At 54.4% G+C, this 18,217-nt stretch overlaps 8 protein-coding genes across 8 annotated transcripts; 3 read left to right on the top strand and 5 right to left on the bottom strand.

The window, feature by feature from the left end:
- Positions 1 to 1,444: 1,444 nt before the first annotated feature.
- Positions 1,445 to 2,266, bottom strand: PG985_004557 (phospholipase/Carboxylesterase; the record flags this gene model as incomplete). Its single annotated transcript, XM_066824326.1, has 1 exon — positions 1,445 to 2,266. The coding sequence occupies one exon, from the start codon at positions 2,264 to 2,266 to the stop codon at positions 1,445 to 1,447; it is 822 nt and encodes a 273-aa protein (XP_066687486.1).
- Positions 2,267 to 3,228: 962 nt separating this feature from the next.
- On the top strand, positions 3,229 to 4,670 carry PG985_004556 (acyltransferase; the record flags this gene model as incomplete). The annotated part of the gene is made up of 2 exons (XM_066824325.1): positions 3,229 to 3,236; positions 3,299 to 4,670. The coding sequence occupies 2 exons, from the start codon at positions 3,229 to 3,231 to the stop codon at positions 4,668 to 4,670; spliced, it is 1,380 nt and encodes a 459-aa protein (XP_066687485.1).
- A 444-nt stretch (positions 4,671 to 5,114) lies between these two features.
- Positions 5,115 to 5,495, bottom strand: PG985_004555 (uncharacterized protein; the record flags this gene model as incomplete). The annotated part of the gene is made up of 2 exons (XM_066824324.1): positions 5,115 to 5,290; positions 5,372 to 5,495. 2 exons carry the CDS (start codon positions 5,493 to 5,495, stop codon positions 5,115 to 5,117), a joined length of 300 nt encoding a protein of 99 aa, XP_066687484.1.
- A 1,615-nt stretch (positions 5,496 to 7,110) lies between these two features.
- PG985_004554 (phospholipase A2 cytosolic) lies at positions 7,111 to 9,663 on the top strand (the record flags this gene model as incomplete). The annotated part of the gene is made up of 1 exon (XM_066824323.1): positions 7,111 to 9,663. One exon carries the CDS (start codon positions 7,111 to 7,113, stop codon positions 9,661 to 9,663), a length of 2,553 nt encoding a protein of 850 aa, XP_066687483.1.
- A 989-nt stretch (positions 9,664 to 10,652) lies between these two features.
- On the bottom strand, positions 10,653 to 11,955 carry PG985_004553 (mitochondrial 54S ribosomal protein mL44; the record flags this gene model as incomplete). The annotated part of the gene is made up of 2 exons (XM_066824322.1): positions 10,653 to 11,630; positions 11,734 to 11,955. 2 exons carry the CDS (start codon positions 11,953 to 11,955, stop codon positions 10,653 to 10,655), a joined length of 1,200 nt encoding a protein of 399 aa, XP_066687482.1.
- A 538-nt stretch (positions 11,956 to 12,493) lies between these two features.
- PG985_004552 (uncharacterized protein) lies at positions 12,494 to 12,955 on the top strand (the record flags this gene model as incomplete). The annotated part of the gene is made up of 4 exons (XM_066824321.1): positions 12,494 to 12,496; positions 12,550 to 12,569; positions 12,638 to 12,820; positions 12,895 to 12,955. 4 exons carry the CDS (start codon positions 12,494 to 12,496, stop codon positions 12,953 to 12,955), a joined length of 267 nt encoding a protein of 88 aa, XP_066687481.1.
- Positions 12,956 to 13,872: 917 nt separating this feature from the next.
- Positions 13,873 to 15,150, bottom strand: PG985_004551 (uncharacterized protein; the record flags this gene model as incomplete). The annotated part of the gene is made up of 3 exons (XM_066824320.1): positions 13,873 to 14,140; positions 14,241 to 14,315; positions 14,408 to 15,150. 3 exons carry the CDS (start codon positions 15,148 to 15,150, stop codon positions 13,873 to 13,875), a joined length of 1,086 nt encoding a protein of 361 aa, XP_066687480.1.
- A 1,643-nt stretch (positions 15,151 to 16,793) lies between these two features.
- On the bottom strand, positions 16,794 to 18,075 carry PG985_004550 (uncharacterized protein; the record flags this gene model as incomplete). Its single annotated transcript, XM_066824319.1, has 2 exons — positions 16,794 to 17,522; positions 17,722 to 18,075. 2 exons carry the CDS (start codon positions 18,073 to 18,075, stop codon positions 16,794 to 16,796), a joined length of 1,083 nt encoding a protein of 360 aa, XP_066687479.1.
- Between the last annotated feature and the right edge of the window lie 142 nt (positions 18,076 to 18,217).

Genomic DNA, 18,217 nt, shown 5'->3' with positions numbered 1-18,217 from the left:
GGAGGCTGCAAGCCATGCACCAGAAGCCAAGTGACCTAACAACTTACCTGGCTAACATCCATGTAAAACGGTAAACGAACCTTCAGTATTTGCGTATTTGCGTAGCCTGCGTTACATGCCATTTGATATAACAAAGCTGGATACACATAGCAGATCGTGCGGTTTATGCAGTGAAAAGGTCTTGCAGTTTACCTAGATTGGAAATCTTTGGTCAAGCTTGTCTGACCCCTGACAGCCCGGCCGACTGTTGCTACAAGGCTGTGCCCAGCCAGCCTGCTTGTTGTTTCAATACCATGTCCAAACCCCCAAACTATCGCGATTGGCTTCTTGGATAGATAATGCTCGGAGATGATCACGTTCAGCCACGTTGGTTTTTCGCATTTGGCATCCTGCACGCATACATGTATCCAAATCGTAGTATGTGCCAAGGATGACAGCCGGAATGCCACTGCATCGAACACCACCATATTCCGTACAGAATACACCTCTCCTGTATCAGAAAGAGGCTTGCCAAAGTAACCCAGAACACACGGAGACGGCGGCTACAGCGCGGCCCGGTCTAACTGCTAAATTCTTATGTGATTCCTCCCTTTGAGGATTCCCGTACCTGCTCCCCCCATGACGTAAAAGAGCACACGATCCGTCCATTCTCGGCGAGCTTCCATCGTCTTGCCTGGGGAAGACCGAGCGAGCGACCTGACACCAGGACAGGTGGATGCCGTCCCCAGGCACCTCAAACACGGCAACCCCCTGACGTCGCCCGACGCCCGCACGCCCGCAGCACAGCCGCCCTTCAGGGACCAAGAATTGGCAAGCAAACGCTTCATGCGCTGGGGTTCCTGTGAAGAGATTTACGGAGCGGCTGACGCCTTGTGGGTGATCGACACTCCTTGATTGATCGTGTACGGGTCCCCCGCCTGTCAAAAGGGGGGTCTGCATGAAATAAAGATGGCCGTGCCGAAGATTCGGGATTCATCGAAGCTGGCCCCCTAACCAACAAGATGACAGACTTGGTAAGTAGCATAGACAGTCTCAAACCCCGCGATGTTAACCTCCCAATAGCGGCTGGCTAGGAGATCGCGTCTGCGTCCTTCCAGGCAAAGCGGTGAATCCATCTCGACATTAACGCAGCCCGGAAGATAAGACGCGGTATCTCTTCGACGGCGAAAGCGCTGCATGTGTGGAGTAGTATCTACCTACAATACTTCCTGTAAGTAATAGACAGGTCGATTGGCTCAACCAGCCACTATACCAATGTAAGCATTATGCCGACAGCATTGGACGAGACCTGGTTTGTACAGCACGGTGCAATCTGGTGGAAGCGGCTCTTTTACCATGAAGATAATTAAAAGGACTGGCGAGATTTCGTGTCCAATGTGGACTATGGACCAGCAACCGAGGCGGACGGTAGATATCAGCTCGTACCAGTTTGAGCATGTCCGATTCAGTCCAGCATATTCATGTGCTTGCGTAGAAAGTGAGCCATGTCATCCACACCTTGGGGCTCGTTAACCCAATGTCCACCGTCCGGATACTCCTTCCATTCCACCACGAAACCTTGCCGCTGGAGGATGTCCCTGAGTCGTCTTCCGTTCTGTACGGGCACCACCTCGTCATCCAGGGAGTGAGTAATCAGAATTGGCGTCTGACGCAAGGCTTTTACGTTAGCTGTTACTGGCGGTGGTTTGTTTGCTGTTGTCGTTGTAAATATTCTTTGTAGATGAGTGAAGGATGAGGCTGATGATGCATCATCGTCACCCTTTAAAGACTCTTCCGCCGGTGTGGCGAACGGCATCCAGCTGCACAGCCCGACCATGCCCGCGAACCCGCCCTGGCCTTCGGCAAACAGTGCTGCCATGGCCGTCGCAAAGCCCTGGCTGATGCCGCCCAGAAAAATGCGGTCCCGCGGCACCCCAGCAGCTTCCTCCTCTCGGACTACCGAGAGAATCTGGTCGATGCTTTGCCGCAAGCCACCGCGCTGAATCTCGGGACACTCCTCAGGGTCTTCGACGGACCACATATCGAACCACTGCGACATGCCGGAGTCGAAGCGTGCCGAACGTGTCACGGGCGCGCCGGGAAATACCCACTTCACCGTGGGGAACAGCTCCCGCAGCGTTTGTGGCTTCTGGTCTGGACCGGCTGATGTCTCGCTCTCGAAGAACTCATCAGCGAACTCGGCGCAGCCGCTGTCGCGCCCGTGCAGGAAGATGACGGTGTGGGTATGAGCACCTGTAGGACCGCATACCTTGAACGCGGGCAACATCACGATCGAACATGTGAGACCCAGCCTGAAATGGGCAGGTTAGTACGGATTGACCTGGCGCGGTTGAGTGAGGCACGGGAAACAAAGCGTGAAATGAAGGGATGCTACACATCGCCCATTCGTCACTCTCCAAATTGAGCGGGACCCGATAAACCAACAAGATCTGGATTGGGTTCCCGTAAACTCATCAATTTTGCCATACCAAACCCCCCTATTATTCCCTTTGTTCTCTTACTCATTCCAGGCCCGTCACAGATGTTTTGAGTGTGGCGTCGCAAGGGAGCTTTCCCTCGCGCGTCCAAGACATTGGCGATGTACATGTCTTCCAATCGTTTCCACACGAAAGGAAGGGAGTTCTCGAACTCCGCCCTGTGTAGCATCTGGCTCGGGTCCACGAAACCACGAGGCAATTAGACATAGTGCGATTTGACAAGCGAATGTGTAAATATCGATCCCGCGGGGCTCGACTCGGGATGGTAAGACAATCGGCAGGCCGTCATGAGCGGCACATGCCAAGGAGGAGAACGAATGATGACGCCCTTTGCATTCCAGGACACGTTCTAGCCAGATCGCGAAAGAGGCTCTTCGTTAAAGATCGAGGAGTGCCCAGCCGGATTGGGTGGCTTGACCAGAGTATGCTGCAGTTCATCGTCCGTGGGAAAACTTCAGATCAGAATGCCGCATCCCATCAATGCCTCCTCTCGGTCGGCCGACTACCATCTACTGACCACCACCAGTAGTAGCAGTAGCTCTGATGATGGCCACTCCAGGGAAGAAGAGTCGATATTAGTCGAGACCGAACTTCGTGAAACCGGCGGCGGCCATGCAGCCAGTCCCCTGAGTCGAAAGTCCGGGAAGGCTAGGATCCGACAGGTTTTGCGACAGCTCTTGCCGAGTTTCCTCCACCCTTCAAGTCGATCGTATGGCGGGGAAGAGCCCCCTAGGCCGCTATCATCAACAGCATGGCTAGGTCAGTCCATCACTTAAGATACCAACTCCTTTATTGACAGATAGATCATGAATGCTAACAAGTCCCATTCATCACATAGACGGGCTCCGTGGCTACGCCGCCTTCTTTGTGGTCTGGCACCACATCTCACTCATCTATTTCTCCTGGAGCCTGCACGACGGCTACGCAGGCCGCGAGACGGACCACCTGCTGCAGCTGCCGATCCTGCGGCTGGCCATCTCGGGCCCGCCGCACGTCTTCATCTTCTTCGTCGTGTCGGGCTACGCGCTCAGCCACAAGACGCTGAAGCTGCTGCGGGCGACGGGCGGCAATCCCAAGACCAAGACGGAAGAGGCGTACGCGGCGCTGGCCTCGTCGGCCTTCCGCCGGCACCCGCGGCTCTTCCTGCCGCCCGTCGTGCTCAGCCTGCCGACGGTGCTGGTCGCGTACGCCAATGGGTTCGGCGGCACGCAGGAGGGCGGGGGCCAGATGCCGGGCGCCGCCGTCCAGGCCATGGACCCCGCGCCCCTCGCGACCCTGACGGAGCAGTTCGCGGACTACGTGCGCACGGCACTGGAGCTGGTCGATCCTCTGGCCCACCGGGACGAGTGGACTTGGGTCTACAACCCGGCCATGTGGACGCTGCCACACGAGTTCCGGGGCTCGCTGCTGGTGTATGGGGCCCTTTTGACGCTTTCCCGGTGCAAGAACGGCGTGAGGCTTCTGGTCACGGTTGGCATGGCGTCCTGGGCCCTTTACTTCGTATACTGGCCCCAATTCCTCTTCCTGAGCGGGATGCTGCTGGCAGACTTGCGACTCCATTCTCGGCGTCGTACTCCGGAGGAAGACGAAGAAGAGAAATCCAGCACGCTGGACGGCGAGTGGAAACCCGCAGCCACACACAGCAACAGTAGCTGGCAGTCTGCAGGAACCCACAAATGGTCCAGCCAGTATGTACAGGCCGCAGCTCAGATTACTATCTACGTCTTCGTGCTTTATGTGCTTGGTGCGCCAGAATGGCATCTGGGCGGCGACAAGGCGCCCGGTTACGTTTGGCTTGCTCAACTCGTTCCGAGCCAGTACATAGCCGCCAACCTGCCGGGCCATTTCTGGGGCACGATCGCCGCCGTGGCTCTCATCTTGGTCCTGGACCGGTCGCCGTTGCTGCAGAGGCTGTTCACGACGCCGCTTGCCAGATACCTCGGGCGCATCTCGTACAGTCTCTATCTAGTCCACGTCCCAATCCTGCACGGGTTGGGATGGTGGGCCGGCAAGTTCTTCTTGGAATACACAGGGTCCGACACCAACTCGGGCTATGTCTTGGGGGTTGCTGGCGCGGTCGCGGTGGTCTGGGTCGTGACGATCTGGGCGGCGGATCTGGGGTGGCGCTACGTCGATGCGCCGGCTGTGCGATTTGCGGGCTGGGTTCACCGCAGAGTTGCATCGGGCAAGTAGACTTGATAATCCGAGAGAGTCTTGTGGTATGATAGGGAGGGGCGGATATCTAGATGTGGTACCCGTGTTTACGGGATACTCTGCAACGGATTTTAGAGTATATAATGTACGCGAGCAACAGCGATGACCACAGTTGCACAGCTCTAAACACGGAAATCTTTCCGACTTTCACCCCATCTCATCACATACTGTTCTCACTTTATAATCACTGGGCAATGTGGTAGATCTTGTTGAATATAGATTACTGTTGAAGAGAATTGAGGCGCAATACCCCTTGATCATAAATGAATGTGTAGCTGGCCAGCTGTAGACTTAAAATGAAAATAACCAAGCCATATTTTCATATCCATAACCCCCCCAAGGTCTTAGGTAGCAGGTGGGCATGCTCTCTGATATTGACCCGATCTCATCACAAGATGAAACGGAGTAGCCTCCCCGCCCCTTTTAATGGCAGCAGTAGTTGACGCCATCGCAGAAGTCGTTGTCAGGAGGCTGGCAGTGCCCATTGCCGCCGACGCACCACTCGATCTCATCAGCGCTATGAGCGTCGGCGGCGCAGGTGTAGGTCGAGTCCGAGTACTGCCCGCCCTTGGTGTTGCGGAGGTCCTTCTCAGAGCAGCCTATACTCGGGGAGGAACAAAATATCACCATCAGCAGCGGCTCTTATCAAGTTTGTTTGAAATCATCGTGTCATTACTTACCATATTCACCGAGCAGAGCCCACCCACAGTAAACCTGGCCCGGGACGCAGGCTTTGGTGCATGTGGCCGAAGTGCCGGTGATAGCTGCCGCAAGGGCCAAGGTGAGTGTAGCGAACTTGACCATCTTGGTGGATAATGATTGGAATATGCAGTAGGAGTCTGGAGGAGTGTTGCGATAGTGCCTAGGGATGTTGCAATGGCAGAAGAGCAAGATGGGGTTTGGTTCAGGCTTATATAGAGGTTCAGCACGACTACCAAGAGCACGCGTATACCATGATAAGGCATATTTTGCTCGCCGCATTGACATGGAAGGATGTGTACACCAAGTCAGCTGGCTTCACGATTCTTTCTAGGGTATTGAGAAGCTCCGGATATGTCGTACCGAAACCCGTTCGAGTACTGCAACACATCTAAGAGAGGCGCCTGGCCACAGCTTGCACTTGATAGGTCGAGCTGTAAAATCCAACAGGGATCGACAGAAGGAGCAGAAGAACCCCTTTCTAGTCACATCTGATCACAAGTTCAGCGGTGAAGGCCGGTCAGTAGACGACCATGACCTCCGCCAAGTCTTGATTAACCGCAGAATACGGACATAACTAAGCCGATTCGAGGCTGTTACAAGAGACTCCAGGGTTAGGCATGCCAATGAGTGGTTTCCATCTACCCATTGGACGCCTTACCGCATTCCCTGGGTCTCGGCAGTAGTCGCCTTCTCCCGCAGCACTCTGACCTAAGAGCCTCACATACAGACCGCGTGGTGATATGTCATTGAAGTGGCCGTAAAATCTGACGTTAGGGGGAGAACGTGGTTGTGGCACATCCATGCGGAGAACCCTACTGGCCGTAGGATGGTAGGGTTTAGCGTGACCCGAAGCAGCGGACGCCCATGCTGCATCTCGATGCATGGTACTACCCTCATGTGCAGACAGTAGATGGAGACATACGGTCTCCTGTACCAAAGTTGGTAACCCGTCTGAAAAGCTCTTACGGGCCTAGGCTTTTGTTCTCTCTGCCGTTGGTCACGCCGGCGAATACCTCTCTTGTAAGCCATGCGGATAGAATAAGGTGTTCATCATGAGCACCAGGAGCTCGCATAAGCTGACATGGAAGCCATCGTGTGATTATCAGGGACTTTGGTTCAGTTGCCCCGGGTTTTTGCTGAATCAGACCAATGCCATGTACGGAGTATGTAAGTGCTTATTGTAAAGCCACAACGCCGTGGCTGCTTCCTCGGACCGGTTGGCCGGCGGGAATCCATTAAGAGAGCCAAGAAGGGCGTTGGATGCTGGGAAAATATTATGCTATCACCATCCTTTTACATGCTTAGGTACACATCAATTGCACAACCAACTGAAGGTTAATACAGAGCAATATTGCAGCGCAGTGTATGCAAGTACGTCGCCTTGAGAGGAACAAGCTTTGGTGGGTCTGGGGTTCCAAGCTCAACAATTACCCAACCTAATGTCAGGGCCGGACCCACTATGCGCATACGGCTCGTTAGATGCATACATAATGTCGCGTCGATTCCGATTTTGGCTGCTTTGCCGAGTCCTCATTAAAATGATGTCACTATTTCATGATTGTGGGCTGGGCGGCAACAGAACTCTGCGCGAAAGAGAGGTCTCAGTCGGGCATCGTAACCCAGTTCCAAAGCCAGCAAAGACAGCGAGAAAACGCCCAAGTAAATGACAGCAATCCGCCGGAGAGATCCTCAATAATTGAGGCCTGCAAGACCAGCAATGTTGCGCCTCTCCCACCAAGCGCAGCTGATGGGGCGCATAGGCCGACCGCACTACCCCGTCAGATGGTCATCGCCGCGTAGGCGGAATCTCCAGTTGGCACCCACCTCGACCTGGGCGTCCAGGCTCCAGAGTCCCTCGCGGTCCGCCGCCCTCTCTTCGCAGCGCCGTGGCCGCCAAGAACCCCGGAGTCCGCTCCGGTCGTCTTTTCCTCGGGCCTTATTCACCTCCCGGGGCCTGCGGCCAAACGGGAGCAGTGGTAAAGGTCCCTTCGCTATCGTGCCCGCTGTCTTCATCATCGGTGGCTTACTTGTATATTCCTTCTACCCAGGCGGCCACTTGCGACACGCCCGGCTCATTCACCAGCCCAAAAGAGACCGGACCGAACCCAAGCCTCAGGATGACGAGCCCGGAGAGAGAACCGCTTGGTCCAGGCTTGTGCGTGGGGTCAATGACATCTCCAGCGTCACCGACATAGAATGGTCCAGCCTTTCCGATCGCTTGGTCAACCTCATCTTGCCGGAATGGTCCAAGAACCTCCCGGCCAACTTCCGCAAGCTCCAGCGCGAGCTCTCCATGGCCCCCGGATCCCTGTCTGATGAGATATGGCGTGATGCTCATGATGCTTACATCAACCCGGAAATTCGTTACGCAGCTGAGGTCAGGTTATCTGACCAGCTATGCGACGAGGAGAAGGAATTCCTGTCGCGTCGGAAGAAGGTGGCGACGGCTGCTTTGGCGCAATACCTGGCTATCGATGAGAGAGATGTCCATCCCGACGACGTACCTACGATTGCCGTCTGCGGCTCGGGAGGCGGCCTGAGGGCTATGGTTGCTGGGGCAGGGTCGCTTCTCGCCACTCAAGACGATGGCCTTTTTGACTGCGTGACCTACACATCCGGCGTCAGTGGCACATGTTGGCTACAAGCGTTGTACCATTCCTCTATCACGGGACGGAACTTCCACGACGTCATCGACCACCTGAAGAACCGCCTTGGCGTTCATATTGCCTATCCTCCGGAAGCCTTCTCCTCGATTCTATCGGCACCAACCAACAAGCTATTGCTCAGCAGTTTGGTGGAAAAGCTGAGAGGTGACCCCAATGCTGCTTTCGGGCTTGTGGATGTGTACGGAATCTTGCTGGGGGCGAGGCTGCTAGTTCCCAAGGGTGAACTTGGCGTCGATGACCGCGATTTCAAGCTGTCGAACCAGAGGAATTACGTCAAGTATGGGCAGAATCCTATGCCGATCTATACCGCTGTCCGCCACGAAATCCCTGATTTGGCAGGTGGGAATTCCCTGGAGCCCGATCACCCCTCGGCAGATGCAAAGGAACTCGCCAAGCAAGAGGCTTGGTTCCAGTGGTTCGAAATGACTCCATACGAGTTTTTCTGTGAAGAGTTCAATGCGGGCATCCCGACTTGGGCCATCGGACGAAAGTTCCACAATGGAAAGGATGTGCCTCCCGAGAGCGGCTTCCATCTACCCGAAATGCGGATGCCCATCCTAATGGGTATCTATGGTTCGGCATTTTGCGCAACCCTAAGCCACTATTACCGCGAGGTAAGGCCGCTCGTGAGGAGTTTGACCGGATTCGGCACCATCGACGAAGTTGTGCATGGTCGGAATGAGGACCTAGAAAAGGTTCACCCCATCGACCCGGCTCAGATACCCAACTTTGCGTATGGCCTGAGCGAAGAGCAGTTGCGATTCACAACACCCACCAATATCCATACCCAGGAATACATCCAGCTCATGGATGCTGGCATGTCCAACAACTTACCCATCTATCCGCTGCTTCGCCCCGGTCGTGATGTCGACGTCATCATAGCCTTTGATGCTTCGGCGGATATCAAGACAGACAACTGGCTTTCCGTCACAGACGGTTATGCCCGGCAGCGCGGCATCAAGGGCTGGCCCGTGGGCGCCGGATGGCCTCAGGGGGATGAATCACCCCAGAAGGCCGAGGCGGAGCTCCGGAAGGCAGAGGCCCACTCCAATCGCGAAGCCGAGTCGAAGCTGCTCGAGGCACAAAGGGAAAAAGAAGCCGAAATCCGCGACCAGGACCCCGCGGACCAAAAGGCCAAGGCGGAACATGACCAGAGCCACCCGGAAGACTCGGACTTGGGCTACTGCACCATCTGGGTGGGTACGACGCAAGAACAGTCCTCGGAGCCGCCGCCGCCCTCGAAGCTGAACCCAGACCACTCGGCGGCCTGGGAGCAGCTGCGCAACCCGGGCGCGGGCATCGCCGTCGTGTACCTGCCCTTCATGGCGAACCCGAAGGTGCCCCAAGTCGACCCGGCCAAGTCGGACTACATGTCGACCTGGAACTTTGTCTACACGCCCGAGCAGATCGACCGCGTCGTCGAGCTCGCCCGCGCCAACTACGACGAGGGCAAGGAGCAGATCCGCGGCTGCGTCCGCGCCATCTACGAGCGCAAGCGCCACGCCCGCCAGGAGCGCGAGGCGGCGGCGCGGGAGCAGCGCCAGAGGCGGCTCATGCGCATGGGGACGCAGGGCCGGCTGGGCGAGGGGGACCATTTCACCTGATGTAGTCAACCTGCGGTCGGGGATGTGTAAGGCAATGTAGTGGATGATACTACTTTATATACCACTGTTTCTGGTACTAATGCTAGGAATTGAAGCGTTCGATGTTTTATACTTTTTCTTTTCGAAGGACTGTCCTTATTTTTCAAACCAAAATTGGGGGCACGGGAGAGTATTGTATGTATGTACTTAGAGACGAAAATTTCTCCTTTTGTTTGGTCGTTAGATAGGTAGATAGATACCCTGTTAGGGACTGTGCGAGAGTGTATCATGACACCAAGAGATATGCGAGAGAGACAAAACTAACGGGAGGAACAAAGACGTGTATATCGATGTACATGATTAATGCAATATATGGTATAGATATCACAGAGCTTGAAAGGGTTTCTCCTGAGATCAAGTGGTAATACCATATGGGATAGATGACCGAAGTCAACACGCTTTTCCGAACCAGTTACATCTTCTTGTTTTCAACCAGCAGAGCCAATTGGGAGAGCCGTACGCTCATTGAGAAAGGGGGTAATTTCTCTTCAACTAATACCCAGCCAGCCGAAAAAGACCAAGACCATCGAGACGGTGGAGACCAGGAGTACGAGAGTTGGTATGTATATATATACACTCTATAAACGAGTGATTCGTAAATGCTTCATCTACATGCTTTTTCCTGTATAGTTCTTTTGGTTTTGTAATGGTATGTGTGATATGGTACATTATCTTTTTTTTTTGCTATACAGGTTCTGGACCCAAAAGTCCAATGAGTAGATCATCTAGCCGTTTCGCCACATAATAACTTGGGGACCGTCGGGAGCTCGTTTAAAAAAAAAATGTACAATGTACAGTTGAATTTCTATTTCGTACACGGCCGGCCCGTTGTTTGTGCCAACCTCGCTCAGAGCGCCACCCCCTTGCCTGGGTGTCCCTAACGCAGCTTTTATATTCCTTAAGCTTGCCGAGCAGAGCAGAGTTTTGCAACTGGGTGGGATTTTTTTCTTTTACGAGATGATCTCGCCAATATCAACATAGGCGGGCTTCCAGGGTGCGGCGTCCTCGGCGAATGTATCGCTGGGTACGCTCACCTGGCCGGGGCTGTATAGATACCACGCCTTCAGGGCGTTGATGGCAGCAGCCACGCGAGCCGAGTCCAGATCCGGACCCGCAGCCTCACCAAGCTTGTCCCTTCCACTGTAAATACCCACAACGAAGACTGGCGTCCTGCTCAGGCGACCAGTCTCGCTTTCCAGTCGGGCAACAGCCGGCTCAAAGTTCTCTCGCGCACATAGCCTCGCCAGTTCTCGGGTAGGCAATTTGAACTCGAACAGGTTGGACAGGTCGAGCGTCCGTGACAGGAAATGCGACTTGATGAAGTTCTTGGCGGCGTCGCGACCACAATGCATGTAGACAGCGCCAATGACCGCCCGCACGAAGTTGGCATGGGCGTTCGCTGGCGCGTTCTGCAGGAGCATCGTCTTGGAATTCCGGCCGTCGTCGACCTCAAAGTTGGGAAGAGCCTTGGCGGCCGAGGACTCGCCGAACGGGTTGCTGCTGTACATGACACGGCCACTAAGACCTTTACCTGACTTGAACTTCTCGGACTCGATAGTCTCGGCGCGAACATACCCCCACTTGTTCATGACGACGGTAGGCTTCATGGGGTCATATTGCAGCAGACCGGGATCGACCTCCTCACCAGGTGCGGCGGCTGACTCGACACCCCACGCTCGGGCGACTTGATGCAGGGCAGGGTTTCCTGCGTAGCCCTTCATCGCAGTGAAGAGAATGGACATGGGCAGACGAGGGTACCTTGTGATTAACGTCTCCGAGGTGTGGTAGTGCAGGACAGTCGAGCCGACGTAGGCAAGGTTCGCATTGTTGTATTTCGGGTGGGCATCGGCCGAGGGGTCGACGAGAGCTCGCGCCAATGTCTCGATGGGGATCTTGGGGGGAAAGAGAAAGTCGTGCGTGTAGGGCGGCTAATTTAGCAGAAGACGCTGCCCGCGAGGGGTGCGGCGAGGGCAGAGGACCGCTTCGCAGTGTGTCTTCTGGTGTGGGCTCGCCATCTTCGGGTTCCTGGACTAGGTACTCCTCCTCCTCCTGCTTCTGCTCCTCCAGAGGCGCTTGCGAGACGACTGTGGACTGGTGCCTCCTCTGGCACGGTTGTGTGTTGTAAAGAGAGGCGTGGCGGCAGGTCTGGGGTATCGATCTCGATATGCTGGAGGGTCGCGAGAGTCTGGCTGCAGGGCTGATGGGAGCTGCAAGCAATTGGCCCGCTAGGCGATCTAACCGCAATCTCTTCATTGTATAATTGGACATGAGGGGCCCTCTCCTGTCTCTCTCTCCCACCTGCGGAAGTTGTTGCCGGGCGGGTTGTGTGAAGCAACCGACAGTTGCAGCTGGTCAGTCGTATTTTTGGAGTCGCTTTGTCCGGCCAGGAAAAAGTTTCTGGAAGCTGGCGTCGTGTGAGTAGCTTCAGGGATCCGTTGATTGGATGATCCGTGCCACCCCTTCTGGTTAGCTCCAATTGGATTTCTAGCACGGGCGGGCAAGTCAGTTTGCACTTCAGGTGTACTTCGATTTCCTGCAGCGGCTCACCCGCCCACTGTAACTGCCCCCCCCCCCCAAAACAGCCCGTCCGCCTGTCTGTACCTGCACCACCTATTGCTACCTCACTGTGGCAGCCGCAATTGAGGGAAAAACAATAATCCACTCTAAAGCTCCAGCTTGCCGGTTGAATCTCGAGACAACGTCAATTCCGGTGCTCACAGGAATCGCGAAGAACGACGATTGAACGATCAATTGATCCCAACAAGACTCCATTCATCACAAACCAGCCAAGATGGTACGTTCTGCTCTCAACACTGGCGCCTGGTTGCAAAGCTAACATTTCTCCAGGGTGGCGGTCCTAAAGTTCAGTAAGCAGTAACCTCGAACGCCCTGCGCAATCGAATTGCCCTCCTCTAACCTCGACCCCGAACTTCAGATACCCCAAGCACGTCTGGTCGCCCAGCGGTGGTTGGTACGCCCAGCCCTCCAACTGGCGTGTCAACACCGCCGTCTTCATGGGCGTCATTGTCGGTCTCACGGCCCTGACGTGGAACCTGAGCGCCCAGCGAGAAGTCCGTTACAAGATGCCCGAGCCCGGCCGGTTCTTCCCCAGCAGATAGTATGTTTACCAAACCAATCGAAAACCGGCACCTTCGGGACGAGAAACGACCTAGGCTAACCCGATACCTGCAGCTGGAGCAAGCAGATCATCGAGCACGAAAAGGCAGAGTCGCAAAAGAAAAACGACTCCTGAGAGCCGGGTGTAGGGACTAGAATGAGGCGTCAAACTTGTATATATCCACCGGATGGGAATTAGACGACATTGAAACATTCTGCCACCTTGCATGATCAAACCAATGGCATTTACGAGACCTTGAAACTCCATCGGAGAATATGACATGATCAGCTTGGGCGAAAACAGCGAAAGACTGGCTCCGGTCGCGTATGTTCTGAGAAAAGCCAAGTCTAGACTCCTGTGGTGGTCCTGGATCATATGGCAGGCGAACTCCCGCCTTCTCCGACGCATTACTTGAGATGTGGTATTATATCACCCGGTAATTCAGATGTCGGACAGCACTCCTTTTCCTTAGGCCAGGGTGTGATTGTTTTGACCCGCAAACGCTTTATGGGTGAGCCACCGAGACAGCTGTAGCCGGAAGTTCACTATAGTTTACCCAGTTGCTGACTCTTGAATGTGCACTGTCCCTTTCACTGAATGAATGCCCTGCTACTGTAAGACGGGATATGCCTAGAAATAAGGGCTTTGTATCCTAACGCTTGCTATGTACCTATCAGTATCATTGATGTTATCCGATGATGCTATTGCCAATGGCGAATCCGCTGCCTCTGCCGCCCCCTTTACGGCAAGTACGGATGGAGAACAGCAAATTGTGTGATTTCCACTGGCCATTCATCTTTCATATCATAAAGATAAAACAGTAGTTACGACAAGAAACTGTTACTAGATATCAGAAACCCTTTAATTGAGCCAATGCATCGATTTCTGCGAGAAATAGGGGAATTATAATCTATGTATATATCTATTCGCTACAAATGCAAAAAGCCCTCTTCGATCGCATCATTTCATGTATATGCTTCAAAATGGGGAAACGAAAGAAAGGGCAAGAAAGCGAACCCTCGTCATGGGGCCCGGTCAAACCACACCAAACTCTACAAGCTCGATGCCGCCGATGCGTTCTTGTTGGCGGCGGAATCTGCGTTTGTGTTGTGGTTGTGTCCGTGGGGCGTCACGTCTCCCGACGTAGTGACGCCACCGCCGTTGCCCGAGACGCCGTGCTCGGCCTTCTCGGCGTCGGCGGCATCGCCGTGGCTCTTGTTCTTCTTGCTGCGAAAGCGCATGGCCTCCCGCGCGGCCATGTCGGGGAAGAGGACGCCGGGGGTGAAGATGGTGAGGAGGGCAACAGGGATGAGGATCATGCTGGATAGATTCTAGCGGTTAGCGGGACATGTTTCTTGTCGAACGAATGTATGTGGGCTATCACGAGAGAAGCGATGAGGGATGATGCCGGAGAACTTACAATCCTTCCAAGACGATGAACGAAGGCTCGTCCTGCATGATGGGGTTGCCCCAACCACCAGCCATTTCCACGATACTGTAGCACACACAAAATGTCAGCAAAAGAAGACTCACAAACCCCTCCTTTTTGGATTTCTCTTCCTCTTTCTCTTCAGGGTGGAAACTTACCGGTAAACGCAGCGAATGAAGATGCCCGTGTACGCCCCCGTCACGGCGTAGGCGAACATGCGGAACTTCTTGTCGTTCCAGAGCCGCAGGACCTCGGGGCTGGCGCCGCCCTTCTTGACCCAGGCGCGGGCACGGACGAAGTAGTCGACGGACATGATGCCGAAAAAGCCCAGGACGGCAACCTGGAGCGCGATGCCGGCAATGATGACGCGGTCGCCCTGCAGCAGCAGCGTGGCGTTGTCCTTGCCGGCGGAGGCGGCGATGCCACCGCCGATGGCCTGGAGGATGAGGCAGGAGACGTCGGCGGGCACGAAGAAGAGCGGGTAGAGCCGGGGCCGGATGCGCGAGAGCTCGGGGCTGATGCTCAGGGCGACGTGCTTGAGCGTCAGGTAGATGGAAATACAAATCAGCGTGGGCGCGAGGATGATGCAGCAGATCTGGGTCTGGAAGGCGCCCTGGTTGTAAGGGTTCGCCGACAGCTGGACGCGGCCGATGTAGCCGATGAACTCGAGGAGGCAGCCCGCCGCCAGGGCCGCCGAGTAGCCCCACGTGCGCTTCCAGATACCCGCGCCGATCAGGCCCAGGACGCAGGCGGCGAAGCCGGCGCACAGGAAGGCGTTGACGCCCAGGTTCGGGTAGTAGCCCAGGACTGTCGCCTCCACGGGGCAGAAGGCGCTAACCTCGGTGCAGTCCTTGAAACTCATCCTGTGCGGCGCGGTGCCGTTGCCATTGCCTGACGACATCGTGGCTGGAACTATCGTCTTCGTCGCAAACAGAGGATAATAAGCAGTGTGGTCTGTCTTTCCCCCTTGCTTCGGTCGGTTTTCTTGCCCTTTCCCCCTCTTCTTTTTCCTTCTCCTTTTCTATCCAAAGGCGTATCCAGTAAATTACCCCAGAGCCTCCAACAGAAAATTTGGTGGCAGATGCTCTCGGAGTACTGAGGTGCTGATATGATAATACGTGGCCGGCGATCACTGAAACGGTTTCAAGTATATCTCCAGTTTAGAGGGGCAGAGAACGTTGTTGCTGGGTATCAGGACACAAACGAGTGATAGATGACGAAAGAAACAAACACGATTATATTCGTGAAGTAACTAATAAAAATAGATTTTATTATCGAGAAAGTAGGTAGGGAAGGAATTCATATGTAGCAGAGCGGACGACGGCTGGTTAGTAAGTAAGTAACGAAACAAAGCAGCCAACAGAACCTAGGGGCGATCCAGTCTGTACAAATACGACGGCAGAACCAACCCAGGTTGATGGCTGCTTATTATGCACCCACACGCTCCCTTCTCGGGTAGAAGTTGGGATGGGGCATCGCTGACAGGTAGCAGAGCGAGCACGTATGCATCAACCCGGGTAGGGGCTCTTCCATCTGGCCCCAAGGCAATGGTAATGGAGGGAGGATAGGAAACACCCAATCAATTCGACAGAAACTAAGAGAAATGGTAGGTGAAAGGCCAGCAAGCGTATAATGCCAAGCCTCGCGTTAACGAGTGGATTTCCTAATCGGGCAGAAAAGCGCAAATGCAAGTGCGAGTGCCAGTGAGATGGAGGGTCCAGTCTCTAAGCGAGCCCAGCACCCATGCCACTGCCAGAGTGCTCTCGGGGAGTTCTGGCATGGCATTCTATGTCGGTTACGCTATGACACGCGAGGTCCGCTTCTAGAACACATCGTATTGTGTCGGGACTTTTGCTCCTGAGTCAAAGCCCACGGGGGTTATCTGTCTCTTCTGGAGAATGTATGTACAGATAGTAATTGTTTCATCTTTCGCCTCGTCGTTGCTTTTGGCTGCTAACGATTTTGTGCCTCGTTTGACCGCAGATGCAGGTATACAACCCAGGATACTACCACTTCTTGATCATCGTTTCAATGCTGCAGCTGAAAGACGAATGCATCACCATGTTTCTCTCGGTATGTTGCATCCGCCCGACCTTACCGAGACGACGCCCTCAATCTCTGTTTTTCTCTTGATTCGGAGCTTTCGTTGGATGACTAGTGGGGCTTTCCAAGCACGCCGTCGGCCGGAGGTGGGCCCTTCCGAGAATTAGAATAAGAGCCTTAGCGCTGGGTTATGCAAATGGCGTGCCTCGCTTCGACAACCGTCATACATGACATCTCGGACCGTCTCTCGGTATCGTATAGTGTGAACCCAACAAAGTAGCCGGCGAGTTAATAGAAAAAAAAGAATAATGCGCAAGCCATTCAGGAGATTTGGCGGGTGGCCTATCGAAATAGAAAATTGCGTTCTCATATTACCCCGCGTTTGAGGGATGGTAAGTAATTGCAACAGTGGTCAGAGTTGTCAGGCAGCTAATGGCTTTGCAAGTTGCAACCTCATAAAGATTGTCGTTGTTGGCATTGATCATGTCTTGACTCTTCCCTTTACTCCTTGCCGTTTAGGTATCTATAAACCACCGAAAAATCACGGCCTTTGCAATTGTCGAGCTTCTCCGCCTCGGCGTACACTTGTTTCGCCTGGTCACCGAGCTCGAGCCTCGCGTCCGCCTCTTGCGCAGCGACAATGGCGAGATTGAGATCCTTTTTCATCAAGCCGATGCCGAAACCACCAGAATAATCCCGCCCGGCAGGCGCTCCTTCGACCACGCCTTTAACAGGATTGTTGATCTCGCTGGGCCAGCATTTGCCGGTGCTTACGTTGATCACATTGGCCAACGTCTTTGGGTCGAGCCCCCATCGAATCCCTAGGTTCATGGCCTCAGCTGTGGCAATGTTGTTGATGGCCAAGAGGTAGTTATTAGCCAGCTTGGCACTCAAGCCCGTTCCCTGCGCGCCGCAGTGGAGAACGCGCTTCCCCATCCGGAGTAAAATGGGTTCGATCTTGGACAGAAGAGCATCAGGGGTGCCGAGCATAAACGTGAGCGTCCCGGCCGTTGCTCCAACCACCCCACCCGACATTGGGGCATCTACGAATTGGCCCTGTGCAGCAGACGAAACCATCTTTGCCACTTCGCGAGACGATGATGGATCGATCGTCGAACAATCGATATACACCCTGTCCCGCTTTGGGATATCAGAGAGAATGTCCGAGAACACGGCTTTCACGTGCGCAGGCTCAGGCAGGCACGTTATGATGGTGTCCTGTACGACTGACTGTCAGCAGTTTGAAAACGTACGAGCGATTGCTCCTTGTCGTGACATAACAGTTTAAATGCCCTTCAGAGGATTGGCTTTATGTATAAAGAATAATCACGGGAGAACCGGCAAGCCGGTCCCAACTTAGATCATGGATAGAACATACTCATCATATGGACAGGGAATGGTGCTGGGAGCGAAAGGGGGGTTTTCTTACCGAATCTCGAGTGGCATCTTTAGCGGTTTCGGCGGTGGTCACTGCAGCTCCGCCGGTTTGCGAAGCCTTCATATCATCGGCAAGCCGTTGCACCGCGCTCTGGTTGATATCGAAGATTCGGATCGAGTCGCTCGGGGCCAGCTTCGCTTGCAGGTTTTTGGCCATTTGGTAGCCCTGGTGGAGGAGAATATCAGTAAGTGACATCCCACGAAGCACACGAATACCCTGAATACCACATACCATCTGTCCAAGGCCAATGAAGCCATAGTTTTCGAACCTTCTTGCAGTCGAAGCGAATGCGCGATTGAATGGGCGAGTGCGCCGCAGGCACCCAGAGATTAGTTGAGGCCGCATGATTAGACCGACAAGACAGACCGCTTTGCTAGTTCCAACAGAAATCGCAGGACATAACAGTATAGTCAAAATGCAACCCGATCACTGGATCCAGCTGTTGGAAAATGAAGCAAAGAAATTCGATACAGCCGAGGCCTGGATA

The sequence above is a fragment of the Apiospora marii genome (genome assembly GCF_038362585.1).
Source record: "Apiospora marii strain CBS 49790 chromosome Unknown utg000003l_segment0_segment0, whole genome shotgun sequence".
Taxonomy (NCBI): Eukaryota; Fungi; Ascomycota; class Sordariomycetes; order Amphisphaeriales; family Apiosporaceae; genus Apiospora; species Apiospora marii.
Note: the sequence above shows the minus strand (reverse complement) of the source record. Positions and strands in the feature narration are given on the sequence as shown.